The sequence below is a fragment of the Hypanus sabinus genome, unplaced genomic scaffold, assembly GCF_030144855.1.
Source record: "Hypanus sabinus isolate sHypSab1 unplaced genomic scaffold, sHypSab1.hap1 scaffold_705, whole genome shotgun sequence".
NCBI classification, from domain to species: Eukaryota; Metazoa; Chordata; class Chondrichthyes; order Myliobatiformes; family Dasyatidae; genus Hypanus; species Hypanus sabinus.
This window is the reverse complement of record NW_026781557.1, coordinates 215,496-236,796: the sequence shown is the minus strand read 5'-3', so window position 1 is coordinate 236,796 and position 21,301 is coordinate 215,496. Positions and strand designations below refer to the sequence as shown.

The 21,301-nt window shown below is 49.0% G+C and overlaps 1 protein-coding gene across 2 annotated transcripts; it reads left to right on the top strand.

Moving 5' to 3' along the window:
• The first annotated feature begins 3,988 nt into the window (after positions 1 to 3,988).
• Positions 3,989 to 18,822, top strand: LOC132389922 (oxidized low-density lipoprotein receptor 1-like). 2 transcript variants are annotated; one of them, XM_059962490.1, is made up of 6 exons: positions 3,989 to 4,117; positions 7,285 to 7,389; positions 11,667 to 11,975; positions 12,763 to 12,905; positions 13,352 to 13,416; positions 14,579 to 18,822. In XM_059962490.1, exons 1-6 carry the CDS (start codon positions 4,093 to 4,095, stop codon positions 14,766 to 14,768), a joined length of 837 nt encoding a protein of 278 aa, XP_059818473.1. In that variant the 5' UTR covers positions 3,989 to 4,092; the 3' UTR covers positions 14,769 to 18,822. The 2 variants fall into 2 exon arrangements, with proteins under 2 accessions (XP_059818473.1, XP_059818472.1); XM_059962489.1 differs by lacking the exons at positions 3,989 to 4,117; positions 7,285 to 7,389 and having other exon boundaries at positions 10,158 to 11,975.
• The last annotated feature ends 2,479 nt before the right edge of the window (positions 18,823 to 21,301 follow it).

Here is a 21,301-nt window from a genome sequence, read left to right as displayed (position 1 = left end):
TATCCCTCATCTACACCCCTCCCCGTCTCCGTCACCTTATCCCCCATCTACACCCCTCCCCATCTCCGTCACCTTATCCCTCATCTACACCCCTCCCCGTCTCCGCCACCTTGTCCCTCATCTACACCCCTCCCCGTCTCCGTCACCTTATCCCTCATTTACAACTCTCCCCGTCTCCGTCACCTTGTCCCTCATCTACACCCCTCCCCGTCTCCGTCACCTTGTCCCCCATCTACACCCCTCCCCATCTCCGTCACCTTGTCCCTCATCTACACCCCTCCCCGTCTCCGTCACCTTATCCCTCATTTACAACTCTCCCCATCTCCGTCACCTTGTCCCTCATCTACACCCCTCCCCATCTCCGCCACCTTGTCTCTCATCTACACCCCTCCCCGTCTCCGTCACCTTGTCCCCCATCTACACCCCTCCCCATCTCCGTCACCTTATCCCTCATCTACACCCCTCCCCGTCTCCGTCAATTGATTTGAATTGACGTTGTACTTGCATGCTTCATTTTCATGAGGAGTAAAAATCTTTATGTTACATTTAAATGTGGAATTTGCAATTTATAGCAATATGTAATAAAGATTACCTGCAAGAGAACTGTTAATATAACAGAGAAATTAAATTCTATCAGCGTGAATTAATCCGTCTGATGGCCTGGCCAAAGACTCTCTCCCGGAGCACGATGGTACTGTTTGATTGTTTGTTTGTTTGTTTGTTTGTTTGTTTATTTATTCATTCATGCATTCATTCACTCACTCATGTATTTATCTGTTTGTTTATTTATTTGTTTGTTTATTTATTTATTTATTTATTTATTTATTTATTTGTTTGTTTGTTTGTTTATTTATTTATTTATTTGCTGCGGTACACGATCTCGGATGGTAGCAGCTGCAACTGTTGGTTATTGGGGCGACTCGGGTCCCCGAAAATCCTTCACGCCCCTTTTTCACATCTGTCTCTGCAAATGTTCTGAATCGTTGGAAGTTCACATCTACAGATGCGCTGGGCTGTCAACACCGCTCTCTGAAAAGTCTTGCGATTGAGGGGATAAGGTTCCCATACCAGTCAGTGATGTATCCACTCAGGATGCTGTCTGTTGTGTCCCTGTGGAAAGTGCTAATGTTTCGGGGACCCATACCAAACTTGGTCTACTGTCTGAGTTGAAAGAGGCGCTGTTGTTCATTTTTCGCCGCACAGCTGCTATGTACAGTCCGCGTTAGATCCTGGGTGATGTGTCTGTTGAGGAACGTAAAGCTGGCCACCCTCTCAACCGAAAATCCACTGTTGTCAATAGAGCTCAGCCTGTCTCCAGTCCGCTATAGTCCACAAACAGCCCCTTTGTTTTTGCGACATTGTGGGATCTACACCCCTCCCCTTCTCTGCCATGCCCACCCACCCTGATGCCCATTTTCCGTTGACGACCTCATCTCCAACAGCCCCAACGTGTCCGTTACTACCCACTCGCATCCAAACGCTTCCCGCTCTGTGATCAGAGGGAATTGTGGGGAGAATGGCGGAGAGCTGACCGTGTTCCACACGGTTTCCTGTCAGTAATTGCAACCTCACCACATCTTCACTGCCATCCCTCTCCCCCTTTTCCTTCGGCGCTGCGTCCGGTCACACACACATACCATCTCTGAAACAGACACAGAATTCAGGTCTACAGGAACGCGGAAGTGCTGGGGATTGGTGAAAGGGGAGTGTGGTTAGAGAGAAAGGAATTCACAGACTATCTGACTCCGTTGCTTTATTATGGAAGAGAGCGAAGCGAACTTCACTGAGTGTCTGGCACACGGATTGTGTGATTGGACGGTGCGGACGAAGCGCCACCTAGTGTCTGGCCTGGAAGTGTGTGATTAGACGGTGTGGGGGGAGCTGCACACTGGATGGGACCATATTAAATGTGTGATATTTCAGGTGCAGGGACTTAACCCTGTCTCTCATCCCGGGAGTGTGTGATGGTGCCGTCTTGAGGGAACGCCACTCTGTCTCTGAGGCAGGGAATGTGTTTGAGCCCACAGATTTCCGTCAGGTGAAAATTCTGTGGGAATGGGAGAGAAAGGGAAGAGACAAATGAGTGATGAAAGGATACGGGAGAAAGGGAGAGGGGAGATATTCAGCGACGGCCCAGTGAGGAGTGCAGTGAGATGGAAAGGCAGAGGGATAGAGAGAGTAGAGAGACGGAACGAGCTGGAGAGGGAGAGAACAGTTCAGTCAACGTGATAGCTGGACTGAGAGAGAGGTCATATAGGGAGAGGTAGAGGGTTGAAAAGATATATAGGGACGGTGATAAAGAGAAGGGTGCGGGATGGAGGGAGAGGGAGTGGAGAGGGAGGGGTGGTTGTTGAAAACCCTTCTGAGTTTCTCTGAAGTTCCAGCTTCGGATGGCAAGTAACTATTTTTCCGTTTGCTTTGCTCCTTCCAGCTGTCTGCTGGGCTGACGTCCCTGCTGTTTAATTGTTTTTGCTGTCTTGACCAAAGGTCAGTCCGGGTAGCCGCAGGCCTTCAAGACTTCTCTCAAATACCTGCGCTCCCTGACTTTAGCTGTAATATTGGTGGGCTTACACTCGGCGCCGTGATGTCGTGTTCTGAAAACCCACAATTATGTTCTAATGGGTGATCAGAGTTAAACCGTAGATGATGATCTGTCTGTGTCGGTTTCCTGTGAACTTCAACATCCAGATGTCCATTTCCTTTGATAAGGACTCCACAGTCTAAAAAAGGCAGTCCATTGTTCTCGACGCGTCCGGTGTAAATTTGATGTTTTCATCCACCCAGATGATGCTTTCTGTGAAGGTTTTTGCATCATGGATTTTGGGGTTAACCCAATAACAGTTACAGCATGGAAACGGGCCATCTCGGTGCTTCTAGTCCGTGCCGAACGCTTAATCTCACCTAGTCCCAACGACCTGCACTTAGCCCATAAACCTCCATTCCATTCCTGTCCATACACCTATTGATTTTTAATGACAATATAGAACCTTCATCTACCACTTCTACTGGAAGCTCGTTCCAAACAGCTAGCAGTCTCTGAGTAAAGAAATTCCCCCTTGTGTTACCCCTAAACTTTTACCCCCAAACTCTCAAATCATGTCCTCATGTCCTCTGGTTTGAATCTCCGCTACTCTCAATGGAAAAATGCCTATCAACGTCAACTCTATCCCGCTCATAATTTTAAATACCTCTATCAAGTACCCCCCCACCCTCAACCTTCTACGATCCAAAGAGTGAAGAGTTAACTTGTTCAACCTTTCCCTGTAACTTAGGAGCTGAACCCCAGGTAACATTCTAACAAATCTCCTCTGTACTCTCTCTATTTTGTTGAGTTCTTTCCTATAATTCGGTGACCAGAACTGTAACAATAGTCGAAATGGATTCTTTGTATTAGTGACACAAATCCCTCCGAGACTCCTTCCAATTACACCTCCTTGAGCCTGTCCTCTCTCTCTACTCCCTTCCCTCCCCATTACCCTCGCTTAAATTATTTCCTCTCTCTCCCGCTCATTCGAGAACTCTTTGCCTCCATCGTCATTCTCTCCCCTTCACTCCTCACTTCCATGAACTCCTCTTCACCCTTCCCGCTCTCCCTCTCGTCCCCCTTCTCCTCTCCGTTCCTCACATTCCATTTCTTACTCTCTGTTTCCCCCGTTTGCTCGCCCTCTCTTTACTCCTTCTGTCTCTCAGTCCCTCACCAAGTCTCCCTATCTTCACGTTTGTCATCTCCATCTCTTACTTTCTCAGGTCACGCCTCAGACTCCCCCTTCACTTTCTCTCCAACCAGACAGCCCCCTGTTAGCCACTTCTCTCTCTCTCCCCCAAAACCAATCTCTCTCCCTCCCCCTATCTCCCGACTCTCACATTCATTGCCCCGCCACACTCGACTCACTCGATCACCCTCCCCAACATCTACAATCTCTCTCCTCCCCCTGGTCTATTTATCAGCCGCTCATCCGGTATTTGTTTGTGGCGTTCTGATCCTCTTATCAAGGCAGGCTTCCTCTGACAACGGCTACTTCCTCTCGCTGAGCTGAGAGACACAGAGGAACCTCGACAGGAGAACTGAGCGATTCTTCCATCAATGCCAAGATGGAATCACGGTCTCCATCCAGAGGTGTGTGGGGAGGAATGATGAAGGGAGGGAGCTCCATTACGTGTCTGATCACGGGTGCGTTTGATCGCACAAGAGGAGGGAGTTTCTATCTCTGTCTGAGTCCTGGAGTGTTTTACGGAACGGTGTGGAGGAAGATTTACTCTGTGTCGGACCACGAAAGTGTGCGATGGGACGGTGTGGAGGGAGATTCACTCTGTGCCTGACCCCGTGAGTGTGTGATAGCAAAGTGTGTAAGGAGATTCACTCAGTGTCTGACACCGGGGGTGTGTGATGCGACGGTGTGGAGGGTGATTCACTCTGTGTCTGACCCCGGGATTGTGTGCTGGGGCGGTCTGGAGGAAGATTCACTCGGTGTCTGACCCCGGGTGTGTGTGATCAGACGGTGTGTAGGGAGATTCACTCTGTGTCTGACCACGGGAGTGTGTGATGGGACGGTGTGGAGGGAGATTCACTCTGTGTCTGACCCCGGGAGTGTGTGATGGGACGGCGTGGAGGCAGATTCACTCTGCGTATGACCTCGGGAGTTTGTGATGGGACGGTGTGGAGGGAGATTCCCTCTGTGTCTGACCCTGGGAGTTTTTGCTGGAACGGTGTGGAGGGAGATTCATTCTGTGTCTGACCACGGCGTCTGTGATGGGACGGTGTGGAGGGAGCTTCAGTCTGTGTCGGACCCCGGAAGTGTGTGATGGGACGGTGTGGAGGGAGATTCACTCTGTGTCTGACCCCGGGAGTGTGTGATGGGACGGTGTGGAGGGAGATTCCCTCCTTGTCTGACCCCGGGAGTGTGTGGTGCGACGGTGTGGAGGGAGATTCACTCTGTGTCTGACCCCGTGAATGTGTGTTTGGACGGTATGGACCTGCGCCTCCTTTCCTCAGTACACGTGACACTTTATTCTGCACTCTGTGATTGATTTGCCTTATTCTCCAATAAATTGACCTGTACCTGTGGATGTAACTGGGGCCTCTCCTGTCTGTGATGTATATAAATAATCCGGAGACCATGTAGATCAGTGGGTTAGTAGATTTGCAGATTGGCCGAAGGTATGTGGTGCTGTGGAAAATATTCCAGACCATAAGACAAAGGAGAAGAAGTCGGCCATTCGACCCATCGATTCTGCTCCGCCGTTTCATCATGAGCTGATCTAATCTCCCCTTTAGTCCCATTCCACGGCTTCTCACCATAACATTTGATGCCCTGACTACTCAGATACTTATCAAATTCTGCCTTAAATACACCCAATGACTTAGCCTCCACTGCCACCCGTGGCAACAATTTCAAGAGATTCACCACCCTCTGGCCAAAAAAATCGCAATCCTTGTTCTGAATGGGCGCCCTACAATTCTCAAGTCATGTCCTCTCGTAATAGACTCCTCCGCCATGGGAAACAACTTTGCCTCACCCACTCTGTCCATGCCTTTCAGTATTCGAAATGTTTCTATGAGGTCCCCCCTCATTCTTGTAAACTCCAAGCTGTACAGTCCAAGTGCGGTCAAACGTTCCTCATATGTTAACGCTCTCATTCCCAGAATCATTCTAGTGAATCTTCTATGAACGTTCTCCTATGTCAGCACACACTTTCTTAAATAAGGAGCCCAAACTGGGATATTCACTGGGATATGGATCAGTTACATATATGGGTTGGAGAAAGGGCAGATGAAGGTTAACCCAGTAAAACCGTAAGTTTTTGTATTTTGGTATGCCAAATGCGAACAGAAGTCACACTATTAAAGCCAACGCCCAGAGCAGTGGGATCTTGGGGCCCAGTGTCATTGCTCGTGGCTACACAGTTTGATAGGATGATTGAGATGTCGAATGCCATGGTTGCCTTTATTAGTCGGGGCGTTATGTCAGCAAGTCAGGAGGTTATGCGGCAACATTATAATGCTCAGACTGGGCTGTATCAGGCAGATTGTGTAGAGTTCCGGTCACCACATTATGGGAAAGATGTCGGGGCTTTGGAGAGCCTCCAGAGAGGGTCAACAGGACGTCGCCCGGATTCGATGACGTGTGTTACAACGAGAGGTCGGTCGGACCCGTGGGCTGTTTTCCCTGGAGCGGCGGAAGACGAGCGGAGATAGGACAGATTATCTGAGACACGGACAGATTAGACTGACAGAACCTTTTTTCCACCTAAATTAGAAATGCTAGTACCAGAGGGAATGTACTCGGGAAAACACTGTGGGTCTGTTTTGTGTTGAACTGCTTGCTCTGTCTTCTCTCTGTGACAATAATAAACCAATTTCCAAAGTTACCAGGCATAATGTCCTGAACACACAAAGCCTAGATTATCATCCCGGTTTTCTTCCGGGTTTTTCCACTTATCACTGACGTCCAACCAGCGGTCTCCGCCCTCTGTATTCTGTGGATTAGGATTCGAAATAGATAACTCACAGTGGATCCCTTGCATCGCAAACTTGTGAATGATTCTCCCATGAGAGGGATGTTGTCAAAGGCCCGTCAGAAGTCAACTCTTTACCACTCACTAACATGCCCTGTCGACCCAAGGTCACTTTGTAGGTCGACATTTAAGATTCCTGCCGTCACCTCTGTGCTGCCCCTTTACATTTGACTTGGCAAAGCTCAAAACCTCACACTTACCCGGGTTAACCTCTTTCTCCCTTTTCCCCAACCACATTTACAACTGATCGATATCCCAGTGAATTCGTGGGCGATCTTCCACACAGTCCACAATGTCACCAAACTTTGGGCGATTCGCAAGATTAAAACCCACCCAGCTCCATTTTCATCCTTGTCAATCCGATACATCAAAAATACCAGAGGGCCCGGGCAGGTCACTGCGGAACACGATTAGTCTCAGACCACGAGCGAGAATAAGTCCAGTGCGCCACATCCTCTGGCTAGTGTGGGCAGGCCAACTCAAAGTCAAAAGTTTAGTATTCAAAATTCATTTATCATCAAATCCTTACTCAAATATTTACCAATCTCTGAACAACTTACAACTAGGAAAAGTCAATCAGACATGAAACAGTCTTTGCCGAGTACAGGATTTGGGACTGTCAAATACGACGGCTGGAAAGTGGATGAGATTGAGAGAGGCGGGAGGGGGTGATCGTGGTGGAAGGAGAGAGCGCGGGTGGCGAGTGGAAGGGAATCCCACTGGGGAACACGGCTGAATTCACGCACACGCTGAATGGTCTCTCCACAGCTGCGCATGAGCAGGAGCCGAGACATAGACCGTGCCGTAAGATCTGCCTACTCTGCCTCGTTACGTCCGTCCTCGTCGCGATAGTTGCCGGGCTCTCGATCCATGGTGAGTCAAACAGGCTGCGCGTGGAGTCAGACAGGAATGAAACGGACTGGATTCAGGTCACCACGTAAAATCTCACAGTGACGCCGACACAACCCTCACTTTTGACACAACACGCTCATCACCGTGACACGGATACACCCCTCACCAACATGCTGACTCCGACTCGCCAATCAACGTGACAGCAATAGCAGTGACACGTCCACGGACACGCAAGCCTCGTGTTACCGATGGGTTTCAGTGAGATTCCCACTTCACACTTCTGACATCCAGTGAGTCCAGGCCCAGAGCTATGTTCTTCATTAGACAATCCTGGATTCATTTTGGTGATTCGCCTTTGAATCATCTCCAATGTCAACACATCCATTCTTAGATTCTTAGGGGCCCACAGCTGCTCATAATACTCCTCCTGCGGCCTCACCAGGGCTTTATAAAGGCTCAATATGAGATCCTTGCTTTTGTACTCTAGTCCGCTCGAAATCAATGCAACCGTCTCATGTACCTTCCTCAGCACAAATTCAGCCAATATATTCACCTGTAGGGAATTCTGCACGAGGGCTCCAAAGCGCCTTTGTAGTGATCGCTCTGCTTAGAAAATAATCGACGCTTTTATTTCCGCTACAAAAGTACATCAACAGACATAGTATTCCATCTGAAAATTTGTGTCCAGTTTTCTCATCTATTTCAGTCCTCCTATGTCCTCCCCGCTTTCTCCCCGCTTTCTGCGCCTCCACCTATCTTCGTCGCGTCCGCATACTTGGCCACAAAGCCATCAATTCTTTCAACCATATTATTGACATATAATGTAGGAAGATGCGGTCGAAACTCAGACACATTAGAACACCCCTCGTCTTGAAGAAACATTAGTATTGATCCACGATTTCATTGATTTATTCTTCAGCTACCTCCTTCAGAACCCTGGATGCAGCACATCTATTCAAAATGAATTTTCAAGCTTCAGACCTCTCAGTTTCTGGAGCACATTCTCTACACTTATGGCACCGTTACTCACTTCTGCCCTCAGACTGTCTCGAATTTCCGGCATACTGCTGGCGCCTTCAGTAAATACTGAAGCAAAATATTTATACCGTTCCTTCACCATCTCCCTGTGTATATTACTATCTCCGCAGTATCATTTCCCAGTGATCCAATATCTATTCTCGGCTCTCTTTTACACGTTATATATCTGAAGAAACATTACTTCAGATCCTTGCTTTTGTACTCCGTTCCGCTCGAAATCAATGCTAACGTCTCATTTTCCTTCCTCACCACAGTGTCAATCAGCATATTCACCTTCAGGTAACACTACACGAGAATTCGCAAGCGCTTATGTAGTTTGCTCTTCGTTTATAAAATAATGCACGTTTTTTTTCCCGGCACAGCAGACATTGTATTCCATCTGAAAATTCTCGGCCAGTCTTCTCGTCTATGCAGGTGCCACTTTGACCACTCCACTTTCTCCACACTACCCGCGCCTCCATCTGTCTTCGTGTCGTCCGCATACTCGGACGCGAAGCCATCAATTCCTTCATCCATATTATTGACATATAATGCAAAAATAAGCGGTCCCAAATCAGACACGTTGGAACATTTAGAGTTACCAGCCGACAACCAGAAGGGTCTCCCTTTATTCCCACACTTTGCGTCCTGCCAATCCGCCACTGTTCCACCCATTCTAGCGCCTTTCCTGTAATAACCTAGGCGTTTAACTTGTTATTAAACCTCATGTGTGGCAACATGTCGGACAATGGAATTCTGAAAATCCAAGTACACAATATCCTCCGAGTCTTCCTGCTTATTCAGAGCCCGATTTCTTCAGAGTATTTCAACGTATTGATCTTGAGAGATTTTCCTTTAAGGAAACTATGCTGACCTTGCCCTATTTTTTCATGTGCCTCCAACCCGAAACCACGCACTCAATAATCTACTGCAATATCTTGCCAGACACAGAGATCAGAATAAGAGTCCAGCGATTTCCATTCCTCTGCCTCTCTCCGTTGTTGAAGGGGGAGTGACACCTGCAATTTCCGAGTTTCCGGAACCAGGACAGAATCCAATTCTTCTTGAAGTGGCATTAGAAATGATCCAAGATCTCTTCAGCCACATCCATCAGAAAACTGGGTGTAGAACATCTATTCAAAATGACTATCTAACTTCATACCTCTCAGCTTCTCAAGCACCTTCTCTATATTTCTGGCACCGTCAATCACTTCTGCATCCAGACAGTCTGGAACCTCAAGCATACAGCTGGCGTCTTTTACAGGAAATACTGAAGAAATACATAGTCAGTTCCTTCGTCATCTCCCTGTCCCCCATTACTATCTCCCGAGTATAATTTTCCTGTGATCCAAAAGCTAATCTCGTCTCTCGCTTACACTTTCTATATCGGAATTAACCTTTTCAGTTGCGTGATGTGATGCACAAAGATTCAGGAGCTGAGATCCTGTGTTATCTTTTTTTTCCAATGATTTGATTTCATGTTTTATTTTAGGAACAAAGCCAAGCCGCTCTCCTGGCTTACGTGATTATCTTTTCCGTGCAATGCTCTAATCAATATAGAAGAATAAAACAACAACAATGACGATTAATAATAATAATAATAATAATAATAATAATAATAATAATAATAATAATAATAATAATAATAATAATAATAATAATAATAATAATAATAATAATAATAATAATAATAATAATAATAATCAAACGAATAAATAAATAAATTTCAGTATACGCATATTGAATAGATTAAAAATCGTGCAAATCAGAAATACTATATCTTGACATGTGAGGTAGTGTCCAAGGCTTCAGTATCCATTTAGAATTCGGACGGCGGAGGGGAAGAAGCTGTTCCGGAACCACTGAGTGTGTGCATTCAGGCTCCTGTTCCTCCTTCCTGATGGTAAGAGTGAGATGAGGTCATACCTGGGTGCTGGAGGTCCTTATTAATGGACGCTGCCTTCCTGGGAAACTGCTCACTAGTATTGTCCCGTGTACTTTGTAGGCGGACAAGATTTAGAAGCATTTGCAGTTTCTTTCGGTCCTGTGCCAGACAGTGATGCAGCCTGTCAGAATGCTCTCCACGGTACAACTACAGAAGTGTTTGAATGCATTTGCTGACCCGCCGAATGTCTTCAAACTTGTAATAAAATTTAGCCGTTGTCTTGCCTTCTTTATAACTACAACTTCACGTTGGGACCAGGTTAGATCCTTAGAGATCTTGACACCCAGGAACTCGAAGCAGCTCACTCTCTCCAGTTCTGATCCCTCTATGAAGTTTGGAATGTTTCCTTCGTCTTACCCTTCCTGAAATCCAGAATGAGCTCTTCCGTCTTACTGACGGTGAGTGACAGGCTGTTGTCTACTTGCCAGAAGTCTGTCTGATCAGCAGAATTATCTGAAACTGGAATCTGATGTTCTGTGACGATAGTTGTCTTCTCAAAGAAGGTGAAAGCATCACAATGAAGCAGGGAGAGTCAGCAAATACTTTGCCAGCTGATCCGTGCTGAGCCAGTAAGAGATTTAAAATGTGCATGGAGCCCGATTCGACTTGTCGGCGGCCCTCAGTCATCACAGGCAGTCGCTTGTTTTGAGGACAGCCAGCAAGAGGTTTAAAAAGTGGGCGGTCCCTTTGGGAATTCTTTGCAGTCTTCCGTCATTGTGATTTATTACTAGACTGGTATATGGTGGAATTTAAGGTGGTGGGTGGTTATATGGGAGGCAGGGTTTGAGGGTCGGCACAACGTTGTGGGCCGAAGGATCTGTAATGTGCTGTACTATTCTATGTTCAATGTTCTATGTGCTATGATTAGGCAATTTGCGATGGCTAACAAAGAGTAGATAGATTTAACCGGGGCGGCCGTTATGTGAGAGGGCCAGTGTGAGAGTGCAGGACAATCCCTGTGTCATTAATAATCCAGCTGATAAAGAGATCTAGACTTCGGCCCCTGCAACAACGCTTCAGGCACCGACACACCTCGCAGCGTGACACTTACACATACTTCACCGTGACACCAACATGTCCTTCACCATCACACCAGAGTGACGAGAGTCACCTCTCACCTTGACACTGACACATCCCTCACAGGAACACTGAAACAGCCTTTACCGTGACACCTACACGCTCCTCTCCATGGCACGTACACGCTCCTCAGTGTGGTATCGTCGCGTCCCTGACAACGAAATGGCCATAACCCTCAACGTGATACCGACACTCCCCTCACTGTTGACCGACTCGCGAATCAACGTGACACAGACACACACTTCACCATCTCGCTCAGTGTTACAGATCCGTCAGTCTCTGCTCGCCTCCGATCAAAAGTACCTGAGACTTTGGGAGCAACATCAGGAGATGAACAGGACCCAGCGCCAATGTCGACTGCAAATCCACGAGCCGAACTCAACCCTTGAATCGATAACATCAGAGAATTCACGCCTGGATCTCTCCCAGACCACCTGCCTGAAAAACATTTCCGTCCTAAACAACAACGTCTCAATCCGCGAAAACAAGTTCAATCACCTCGAACTGAAGTGTAAAGCTCTCAACGAAGCCAAGGATCAAATCTGCCAACTGCTGACCAGCAGAAAAGGTGTGATAACATCCGCCATTCTGCCGCTCCAAATCACGGCAGAGGGAGAGGAATCTACATCCTGTGGCTGATCTCGGGAATGTGCAATGGGAAGGTGTGCTTGCAGTGATGCCGTATGTGTGTTATGGGACGGTGTGGGTGGAACGACCTACCCCGAGAGTGTGTGATCGGACGGTGTGGCGAGAGCGGCACCTAGTGTCTGTACCCGGGAGTGCATGATGCAGCGCCACAGAGGCAGCTTCTCTCAGTGCCAGGCATTGGTGAACAGGGAGCGTCAATCTGCGTTTGACACCGGGTGTTTCTGATAGAAGCTGCGCTCTCTGTGTGATCCCGAGAATGTGTGACCTGACAGTGTAGATAGAGACTCGGTCTGTGTCTGACACGAGAGACTGTAATGAAACGGTGTGGAGGGAACTTCAGTCTGTGTGACCCCGGGAGTCTGAGATGGGACACGATGCAGTGTGCTTTTCTCTGTATGACCGCGGAAGCTTGTGACGGGACGGTGACGAGGCAGTTTCACTCTGTCTAACCACGGAAGTGTGTGATGGGACGGCGCACTCTGTGGCTGACACCGGTGTGCGTGATAGGATGGTGTGCAGTAAATGTTGCACTGTGTCTGCCCATCTGAGTGTGTCAAGGGATGGTATGGAGAGAGATTTACTCAGTGTAGGACCACGGGTTTGTGTGCTGGGACTGTGTGGAGTGATCCTCTTTCTGTATCTGACTCTCAGCGAGCGTAATGGACAATGCGGAAGGTTATTCATTGTTCCTTATTCCTGATTTGCAGAGAAAGCGTGTTCCCAGGACTGGATCGGAAATGCAGGCCTGTGTTATTTCATATCCACGTTTGAAAGTTCTTACGAGCTGGCGAAGCAACTTTGTTCTATCTCTGAATCAAAGCTTCTTGAAATAAGTTCAAACGAGGAAGAGGTATGTGTCAGATAGACAGAAGATATATCCACACCTTCCCATCACACATTCCAATGGAGATACAGAGTGAAGCTCCCTACGCTCCGTCCCATCACACACTTCCGGGGTCAGACACAGAGTGAATCTCCCTCCACACTGTCCAATCGGACACTCCTGGGGTCAGACAGAGAGTGAATCTCCCTCCACACCGTCCCATCAGACATTCCAATGTAGACACAGAGTGAAGCTCCCTACACTCCGTCCCATCACACACTCCCGAGGTCAGACACAGAGTGAATCTCCTCCACAACGTCCCATCACACACTCCCGGAGTCAGACAACTATCGTTGTGAAGCTCCCTCTAACCTGTCCCATCATACATTTCTAGTGTAGACACATAGTGAACCTCTCTGCACACCGTCCAATCATAAATTTCAATCATTAATTATAGCAATTTAATTTCACAGGATTTTGTTGACAGCGCTGTCCGCGGCGAAGACAGTTCATACTGGATTGGAACATGCAAAACGGGGTGAGATTTGGGGTCACGCCGGTTTTATAGAGAGATTGGGCAGTGGGAATAATTTTGAGAACTGACACATGTCTGCGGCGGAAGTGTGGCACGTGGAGCTTTTGGGGGCTGCCACAACTCACTGGTGAGTGCTGGGTCATTGAGGATATTTTCAGGACAGCAACGGGTCAATGGGGAGAGTGTAAGACAGTAGGAGTATTCTGTGGCCTGGCATTTCCTGTTGGAAGAGACTGGGCAGTGCGATTAATATGTTGACCGACGCAGTCTGTGTGAACAAAGTGGAAAGGGGGGGGTGGTATTTTGGGAACTGAAATAGGTCTGTGGGGAGAGAATGCGTCGGTGGGAGTAATTGTGGTGGGACACTCTGGACAGGGTGTGGGGTATTGAGGTTAATTTTGGACTGACACGGGTCTGTGGGGTGCGATTAGGCAATGCGATTAGTTTGTGACCGACACGGGCTCTTGGTGGAGAGCGGACAGTTGGTTTAATCTGTGGGCTGACATTGACTGTGGGAAGAGACTGGCAAGCGGGAGTGTTTTGGTGATTGACAAAGGTCTGTAGGGGGCAAGTTGGACAGTGCGATTATACTGGGGACTCGCAAGGAGCTGATGGGTAAGAGTGGGAAGTGCAAGCATTTCGGGGTCAGACACGCGGCCTTGGGAGTGAGAGAGAGTGTCAGTGGGAGTATTTTGAGGAATGCGACAGGACTGTGGTGAGAGTGGCGCAGCAGGTTAAGTTTGCGGACTGACACGGTTCCGTAGGGAGAGGCTGCGGCTCTGGGAGTAATTTCAGGAGTGACAGGGCACTGAGGGGAGAAGATGTGATCGTCGAGTTATTTTGGGTTATTCTGGGGTTATTTTGACACTGTGCGTAGACCGTTGGGCAAGGGTTTATTCGGGGACTGACAGGGCTGCGGTGAATGGGTTAGTGAGAGCATTTTGGAAAATGGAAAAGATATGTATGGAGAGAGAGAAGGTCAGTGGGAGTATTTTGGAGACTGACACCGGTCGGTGAGGAGAGATTGAGTCAGTGGGAGTATTTTGTGGACCGACACCGGTCGGTGAGGCGAAATTGAGTCAGTGGGAGTATTTTCGGGACAATCACAGGACAGCCTGCTAGAGTTGTGTTCTCCCTTTTGAAACTCTTTACCCTTCCTTAATAGGAAAGTCGCCTCTAACGTCGTGTACAAGGTGAACGCTGGAAAGTTCGAATGCGGTGAATGTAAATCTCGTTGGCTTGGCAGTTGCAAAAATGATCAGCACCGTTTCATTTGTGAGAAGCCTGTACCTTTGTGGCCGGATGTTCCTGAAAAGATCCGGGATCTCTGTCAAAATCCCGTGGAGCGTACTTAAATCAAGTGGCATCATTCTCTTACCCCTATTCCAGCTCTCTCCCCGAGTCTGACAACCCCATCCGCTCTGCCCCTCGCCCCTACCCCATTCTCCTCTCTCTACCTATGGCACTCTTACTCGGCATCTCGCTTGTGGATCAGAACTGAGGGGATGATGAGTCTCAACGCCAGACTGTTGTCAGCCAACAGCAGCCTAACATTGGTGATGTAATGTCCAGCGAGAGTTCGTCACATTACAGCGGTCACGACTTTACTAAAGAGGGTGTCGACACAGGATAGGAGGGGCTTCTCAAAGCAGCCAGTCACAGTATCTGTGAGCGTCACTGGGCTGTTGTAGTTGAGGCAGGTCACCCTGCTCTTCTCGGGCACTTAATCCCAGTAGGTGTGAGTGTCACTGGGCGATTGTTGTTGAGGCAGGTCACCCTACTCTTCTCGGTCTCTGGTGTGATAGTCGCCCTATGGAAGCAGGTGGGATATTCCGACTGCAGCAGCAAGAGATTGTGGATGTCCTCGGACACTGCAGCCTCCGCTGCAGTCGCTCTCCTCTGCATCACCTTATCAATTATCCAAGCCCCTCCCATTCTCCCTGTCTCCATCAACCCCTTCATCACCTACACCCCTCCACTTCTCCGTCCGTCCCTCCCTCTCCGATGCCCTTTCTGCGATAGTCGCATCATCCCCTACAGAAACGTGCTCTGTCACCTCCCCCCTCCCCACCCTCCATATCAAACGGCTCCCTGCTTGTGTTCAAAGCGAATTGAGGGGACAATGCGTATCAATCCCAGGATCATTCCCGCGAGCTTCATTTCAATCCTTTCCAATGCAAGCACACCTGGCCGGTTTACATAACGGACCAGAACGTAAAACTCGCCAGTGTTTTACAACACCCAAACTTCGCTTTTTTATTGAAATCATCTTGTTATGAAAGCTTCCTCGCCACCGACTCCACCTTTGAATTAACATTTAGGGAACGGTGTACGACGTCACCCGCGTCCCTATGCGCCTCAGTTTATTTTTTTTAAATTTTCTCTCCACTTAGAAAATAGTGTACGCCTTTATTTCTTCGACCAAATTGCGTGGCCATACACATCCCGCCACGGTAATCCACCCGAGGCTTCTTTGTCCATTCGCTCAATCTCTCTGAACCCTTCTGTAGCCTCCCTGCTTCCTCAGTACCACCTGTAGATCGGTGACGTCACTGCCGGTCTGCACTGACTGAGGTTTCCCGATGAGGATGTCCATCATCCAGTTACCCAGGGAGGTTCACTGGCCCAGGATCTGGAGCTTGTAGATCAGAACAGAGGAAATGTTTATGCTGAACGCCAACAGCAACCTGACGGTGGTTTTGTAATATCCCTCCTCATTCCCTGCAGAAGCGCTGCTCCGTCACCCCCCTCCCCTCAAACACCCTCCTGCATGTAATCACATGTATTGTCTGTATTGTCTATTGTCTATCCTATTGTCTATTGTCTATTGGGAATCAAGGGATATGGGGACAAGGCAGGGACTGGGTATTGATAGTGAATGATCAGCCATGATCACAGAATGTCGGTGCAGACTCGAGGGGCCGAATAGTCTACTTCTGCACCTATTGTCTATTGTCTATTGTCTATTGTAATTGCGGGAATAATGGGGTATTGATCTCTCCGTTCTGAGCGTTTCTAGCCTTTCAGGCTGGTTGTGTGGTTTCTCATCACCTCCTCCCAGTGGCTGCAAACTCAACACTTCTTCACTGCCCTCCCCCTCCTCCCATTCTCCTATTCCCTCTGCTCTAAATCCGGTGGGTCACAAATAACTGTCTCTGAGACAAACGCAGAATTCGGTTAGGCGGGATCGCCGTCTTCCTGGTGATCGGTGAGAGAGGAGACAGGGAGCTTCGCCTTGTTTCTTGACGACGTCAGTGTGTTATGGGACAATACGGATGAAGCTTCACTCTGTATGAACAAACTAATCAAGAAATAATGGTGCAGTGTTCCCTGAAGGTGGAATCTCATGTGGATACGGTGGCGAAGAAAGCTTTTGGTATGCTGGCCTTTATAAATCAGAACATTGAGTATAGGAGATGGGATGTAATGTTAACATTGTACAAGGCATTCGTGAGGCCAAATTTGGAGTATTGTGTACATTTCTGGTCACCGAAGAATAGGTAGGATGTCAACAAAATAGAGAGAATGCAGATGAGATTTACTAGAATGTTACCTGGGTTTCAGCACCTAAGTTACAGAGGAATATTGAGCAAGTTAGGTATTTTTTGTTTGTCGCGTAGAAGGGTGACGGGGGAGTTGATAGAGGTATTTAAAATTATGATAGAGATAGATAGCGTTGGACTGGATAGGCTTTTTTCTATTAGAGAAGTGGAGATTCAGGCAAGTGGACTTGAGTTGAGAGTTAAGGGGCAAAAGTTTAGGAGTAACTCGAGGGGGGACTTCTTTACCCAGAGAGTGGCAGCTGTGCGAAACGAGCTTCAGGTAGAAGTGGTAGAGCCAGATTGGATATTGTCATTAAAAAAAGAATAGGTATATGGAAAGGAAAGGAATGGAGGGTTATGGGCTGAGTGCAGGTCGGTGGGACTAGGCGAGAGTAAGCGTTCGGCACAGACAAGAGGAGCCGAGTTGGCCTGTTTCCGTGCTGTAATTATTATTGTTGTACGTGTCGGACCCCCGATCGGGAGTGTTTGGACAGAGCTGAGTTTCTGTGTCTCTCTCCTTCACCTTCCCTCCCTCTCATCCTCTCAATATAACCTCCATCATCCCACCTGCCTTCACTCTACCCCTCCATCCTATCCAAATATCCCTTCTCCTTTCCCCTTGCACCTGACTTGCAATGGAGAATGTGACCGATCTCGACTGCGATGATAAAAATAATGACGGGAATGTCCGGCCATTTCACCTCCTGTCCAGTGGGCAGCGCCGTTCAGAACTGCCGGTCGGTTTGTTATCAGATGTCCGTCAGTTGCGACTCGAGTGCGGGCGGGAGAGATTGGGAAAAAGAGGAAAGATGAGTGTGAGGGTGGTGGAGAAAGGGAGAGGGAAGAGAGAAACAGAGCGCTGTGTGAGAAGGACAGTGAGATCGAAAGGCATAGGGAGAGAGTGGCTGGAGCTGGGGAGGGAGCAGAAGAGAGGAGCGAAATTGAAGCAGGTTAGGGGAACTCATGCAGGAAAGAGAGGGGATAGTGAGGGGGAGGCAGTGTGCCATACAGAGAGAAAGAAACGTGTAGACCGAGGGAAATTGACTGGGATTGCGACGGAAGTCAGAGAGATAGAGAGAGAAGGACAGGAAAGGGAGGAGGAGAGAGGGGAAAGGACTGGGAGCGAAAGGGGAGGAAGTTTGGGAGAGCAAGAGTGATGGGCAGAGAGAGAGAGAGAAGGTGAGAATGGTGATCTGGGCAGAGATAGGGGTTCACTGACCAAAAAGAGGATAGAGTGTTGCAGGTGAGTGGAAGGTGGGGAAAGAGAAGCGCGAGCGTGTTGGTGATGGAGTAAAGAGAGAGGTAAATATGCGTACAGATTAGAAGGGAGTAACAAACAATGATGAGCTTATGATCAATGACCTTATGGGTACCATATGTTGGCTGCTGTCCAGCCAAAAAGGGAACCTTACCCAGCAACAAGTGATTTCCCAGACATTGTTCCCTAATAACGTTAGTCAGTTGTCCATATAAAGAAATATCTTGTCGCAGAAAGCATTTTTGAGGTATAACATAACTAAATAGGGGAAGGACAGCGCAGGGGGTTGGTAAAAATTTGGAGAGTAGGGGGAGGTGTCAACATAAGGAAATGAGATTATATCCAAGCTCACCTTGGCTGAAATAATTATAACGAACCAATAATGATTTTAAAACTAATTGCATCTTAGCATGTGATCGAAACTATTCTAAGACTGTATTAACTCGCGTAATTATAATATTCCCTGCTATGATCAACGTTATAAATTATGTGGAATTGTGTGCGAGGGGAGGGAAGTGTACTGACTGTCTCTTTGGGAGATCAGTCTGTAACTCCCACCACCCCCCCCACCCCGCCATGAATAAAGAGTGAAGTTTGTTGAAGTATCGCTTGTTTTCCGGTTTTATTGAATTCGTGGTACCTCGGGTCGATCCGCCTTTGACACTGGGAGAGAGAAAAAGTACGAGAGAGAGTCTGATGGTGGCGAGAGAGGGTGTTGGGATGGAGAGGGGAAAGATAGAGAGGGTCGAAGAGAGAGCGAGTGGGGGAGAGAGTGTCACGGTGGAAGGGGGAGGTGACGGGGAGATAGGGTATGGAGGGTTTGGAAGGGAAAGGGATAGAGAGGGCGAGGACAGTGGGCAGGGAAAGAGGACGAGACGGAGGGAAGAAGGAGCATGAAGATGGAGAGTGGAGTAAGAGGGAGATTGATGGGATAGGGGAGGGAGTGGAAGGCTGCGTAGGAAAAGAGCGTGAGGAGGTAAAGCGAGAGGAGCGGGAGACAGCGAGGTTGGAGGGAGAGCTGGAAGAGACGGGGTGGTGTAGTGAATAGTTGAGGGATGGGGAGAGGAATCCACTCTTGCCGTCCCTTTGCCGTGCGCCGTCTCTTGTCGGGATGTTCCTGACCGGATTTCCCGAGCCTTCTTAAAGAGGCAGAGACGCAGCTGCAGAGAAGTATAGGGTGACGGGGCAGAAATCCCCCAATTGATAGACAGACCGACACCCTTCCCACCTCCTATGATCCCGTCCTCACCACTCTACTCCGTCTATCACTTCCGCTTTTGCAGAGACTCACTCTCCTTCTGAGCGAGGGGCCCTCGATACGGGGGAAGATAGTGTCTCGCCTGTGTTGTCAAGCCCCACATCCACCCTCGGGGGAGCAGGAAGGGAGGGTGAAGTACAGAGAAGAAATGCGCAAGAGATGATGTTGGAGAGTGGAGAAGCGGATAGTGAGACGGAGGGGAGGAGGTACGGTAGTGATTCTGGGAGGTGGAGAGAGAGGCCGAATGGTTGGGGAAGTAGAGAAGCAGGGGGAGTAGGATAAGAACCGAGGAAGATAGTGGGGGAGAGAACGCGAAGGCGGCAGATAGAGAGAGAGATGAGTCAGGGTGGCATCAAGGGGACTAATGCAAAGTTTGGGAAAGGAGGGGATGAACGAGCTTTTGGGAGCTGGAAGAGAGAGAAGAGGAGGTGAAGATCAGTGACAGTGAGCGAGTGGGAGGGAGGAACAGTGTCAGCTGCTCGCTGACGTCACGCCACCTCCGTCAATCCTCCCCGCATCTCCCGGATCGCAGGACGCCGAAGGCTCCATTGGGCCGGAGGGAGAGCCCCCTACCGGCCGGGCATGGCATGAGCTTGCATTCTTCTCCTTCTCCACCTCCTCTTAGCCACTCGCCCTTTTCTCCCCCTCCAAACTCGTTTTTCTCCGCTCTGACCACTCAACGACCTCACTGGTGTTCCCTCCTTCAGATCCACCGACCTGCGTGAAAGGCAAGGGATCCAGCAGAGGGACGGTAGAAGCTGCACTCTGGTCTGCCCTGGGAGTTTGTGATGGGAGAGGGAAGTGAACCATGTGTCTGTCCCGGGGGTTTGTGATGGGAGAGTGCGGAGGAGAGGGAAGTTAACTCTGTGTCTGACTCTGGGGGTTTGTGCTGGGAGTGTGCGGAGGAGAGGGAAGTTAACTCTGTGTCTGACCCTGGGGGTTTGTGATGGACAGTGCGGAGGAGAGGGAAGTTAACTCTGTGTCTGACCCTGAGGGTTTGTGATGGGAGAGGGAAGTGAACCATGTGTCTGTCCCGGGGGTTTGTGATGGGAGAGTGCGGAGGAGAGGGATGTTAACTCTGCGCCTGATTCTGGGGGTTTGTGAAGGGAGAATGCGGTGGAGAGGGAAGTTAACTCTGTGTCTTACTCTGGGGGTTGGTGATGGACAGTGCGGAGGAGAGGGAAGTTAACTCTGTGTCTGTCCCGGGGGTTTGTGATGGGAGAGTGCGGAGGAGAGGGATGTTAACTCTGCGCCTGATTCTGGGGGTTTGTGAGGGGAGAATGCGGTGGAGAGGGAAGTTAACTCTGTGTCTTACCCTGGGGGTTTGTGATGGACAGTGCGGAGGAGAGGGAATTTAACTCTGTGTTTGACCCTGGGGGTTTGTGATGGACAGTGCGGAGGAGAGGGAATTTAACTCTGTGTCTGACCCTGGGGGTTTGTGATGGACAGTGCGGAGTAGAGGGAATTTAACTCTGTGTCTGACCCTGGGGGTTTGTGATGGACAGTGCGGAGGAGAGGGAATTTAACTCTGTGTCTGACCCTGGGGGTTTGTGATGGACAGTGCGGAGTAGAGGGCAGTTTGTGTCTGACCCTGGGAGTTTGTGATGGGAGAGTGCGGAGGAGAGGGAAGTTAACTCCTCACCTGACCCTGGGAGTTAGTGTTGGACAGTGCGGAGGAGAGGGATATTTGTGTCTGACCCTGGGGGTTTGTGTTGGACAGTGGGGAGGAGAGGGAAGTTAACTCTGTGTCTGACCCTGGGGGTTTGTGATGAGAGAGTGCGGAGGAGAGGGAATTTAACTCTGTGTCTGACCCTCGGGGTTTGTGATGGG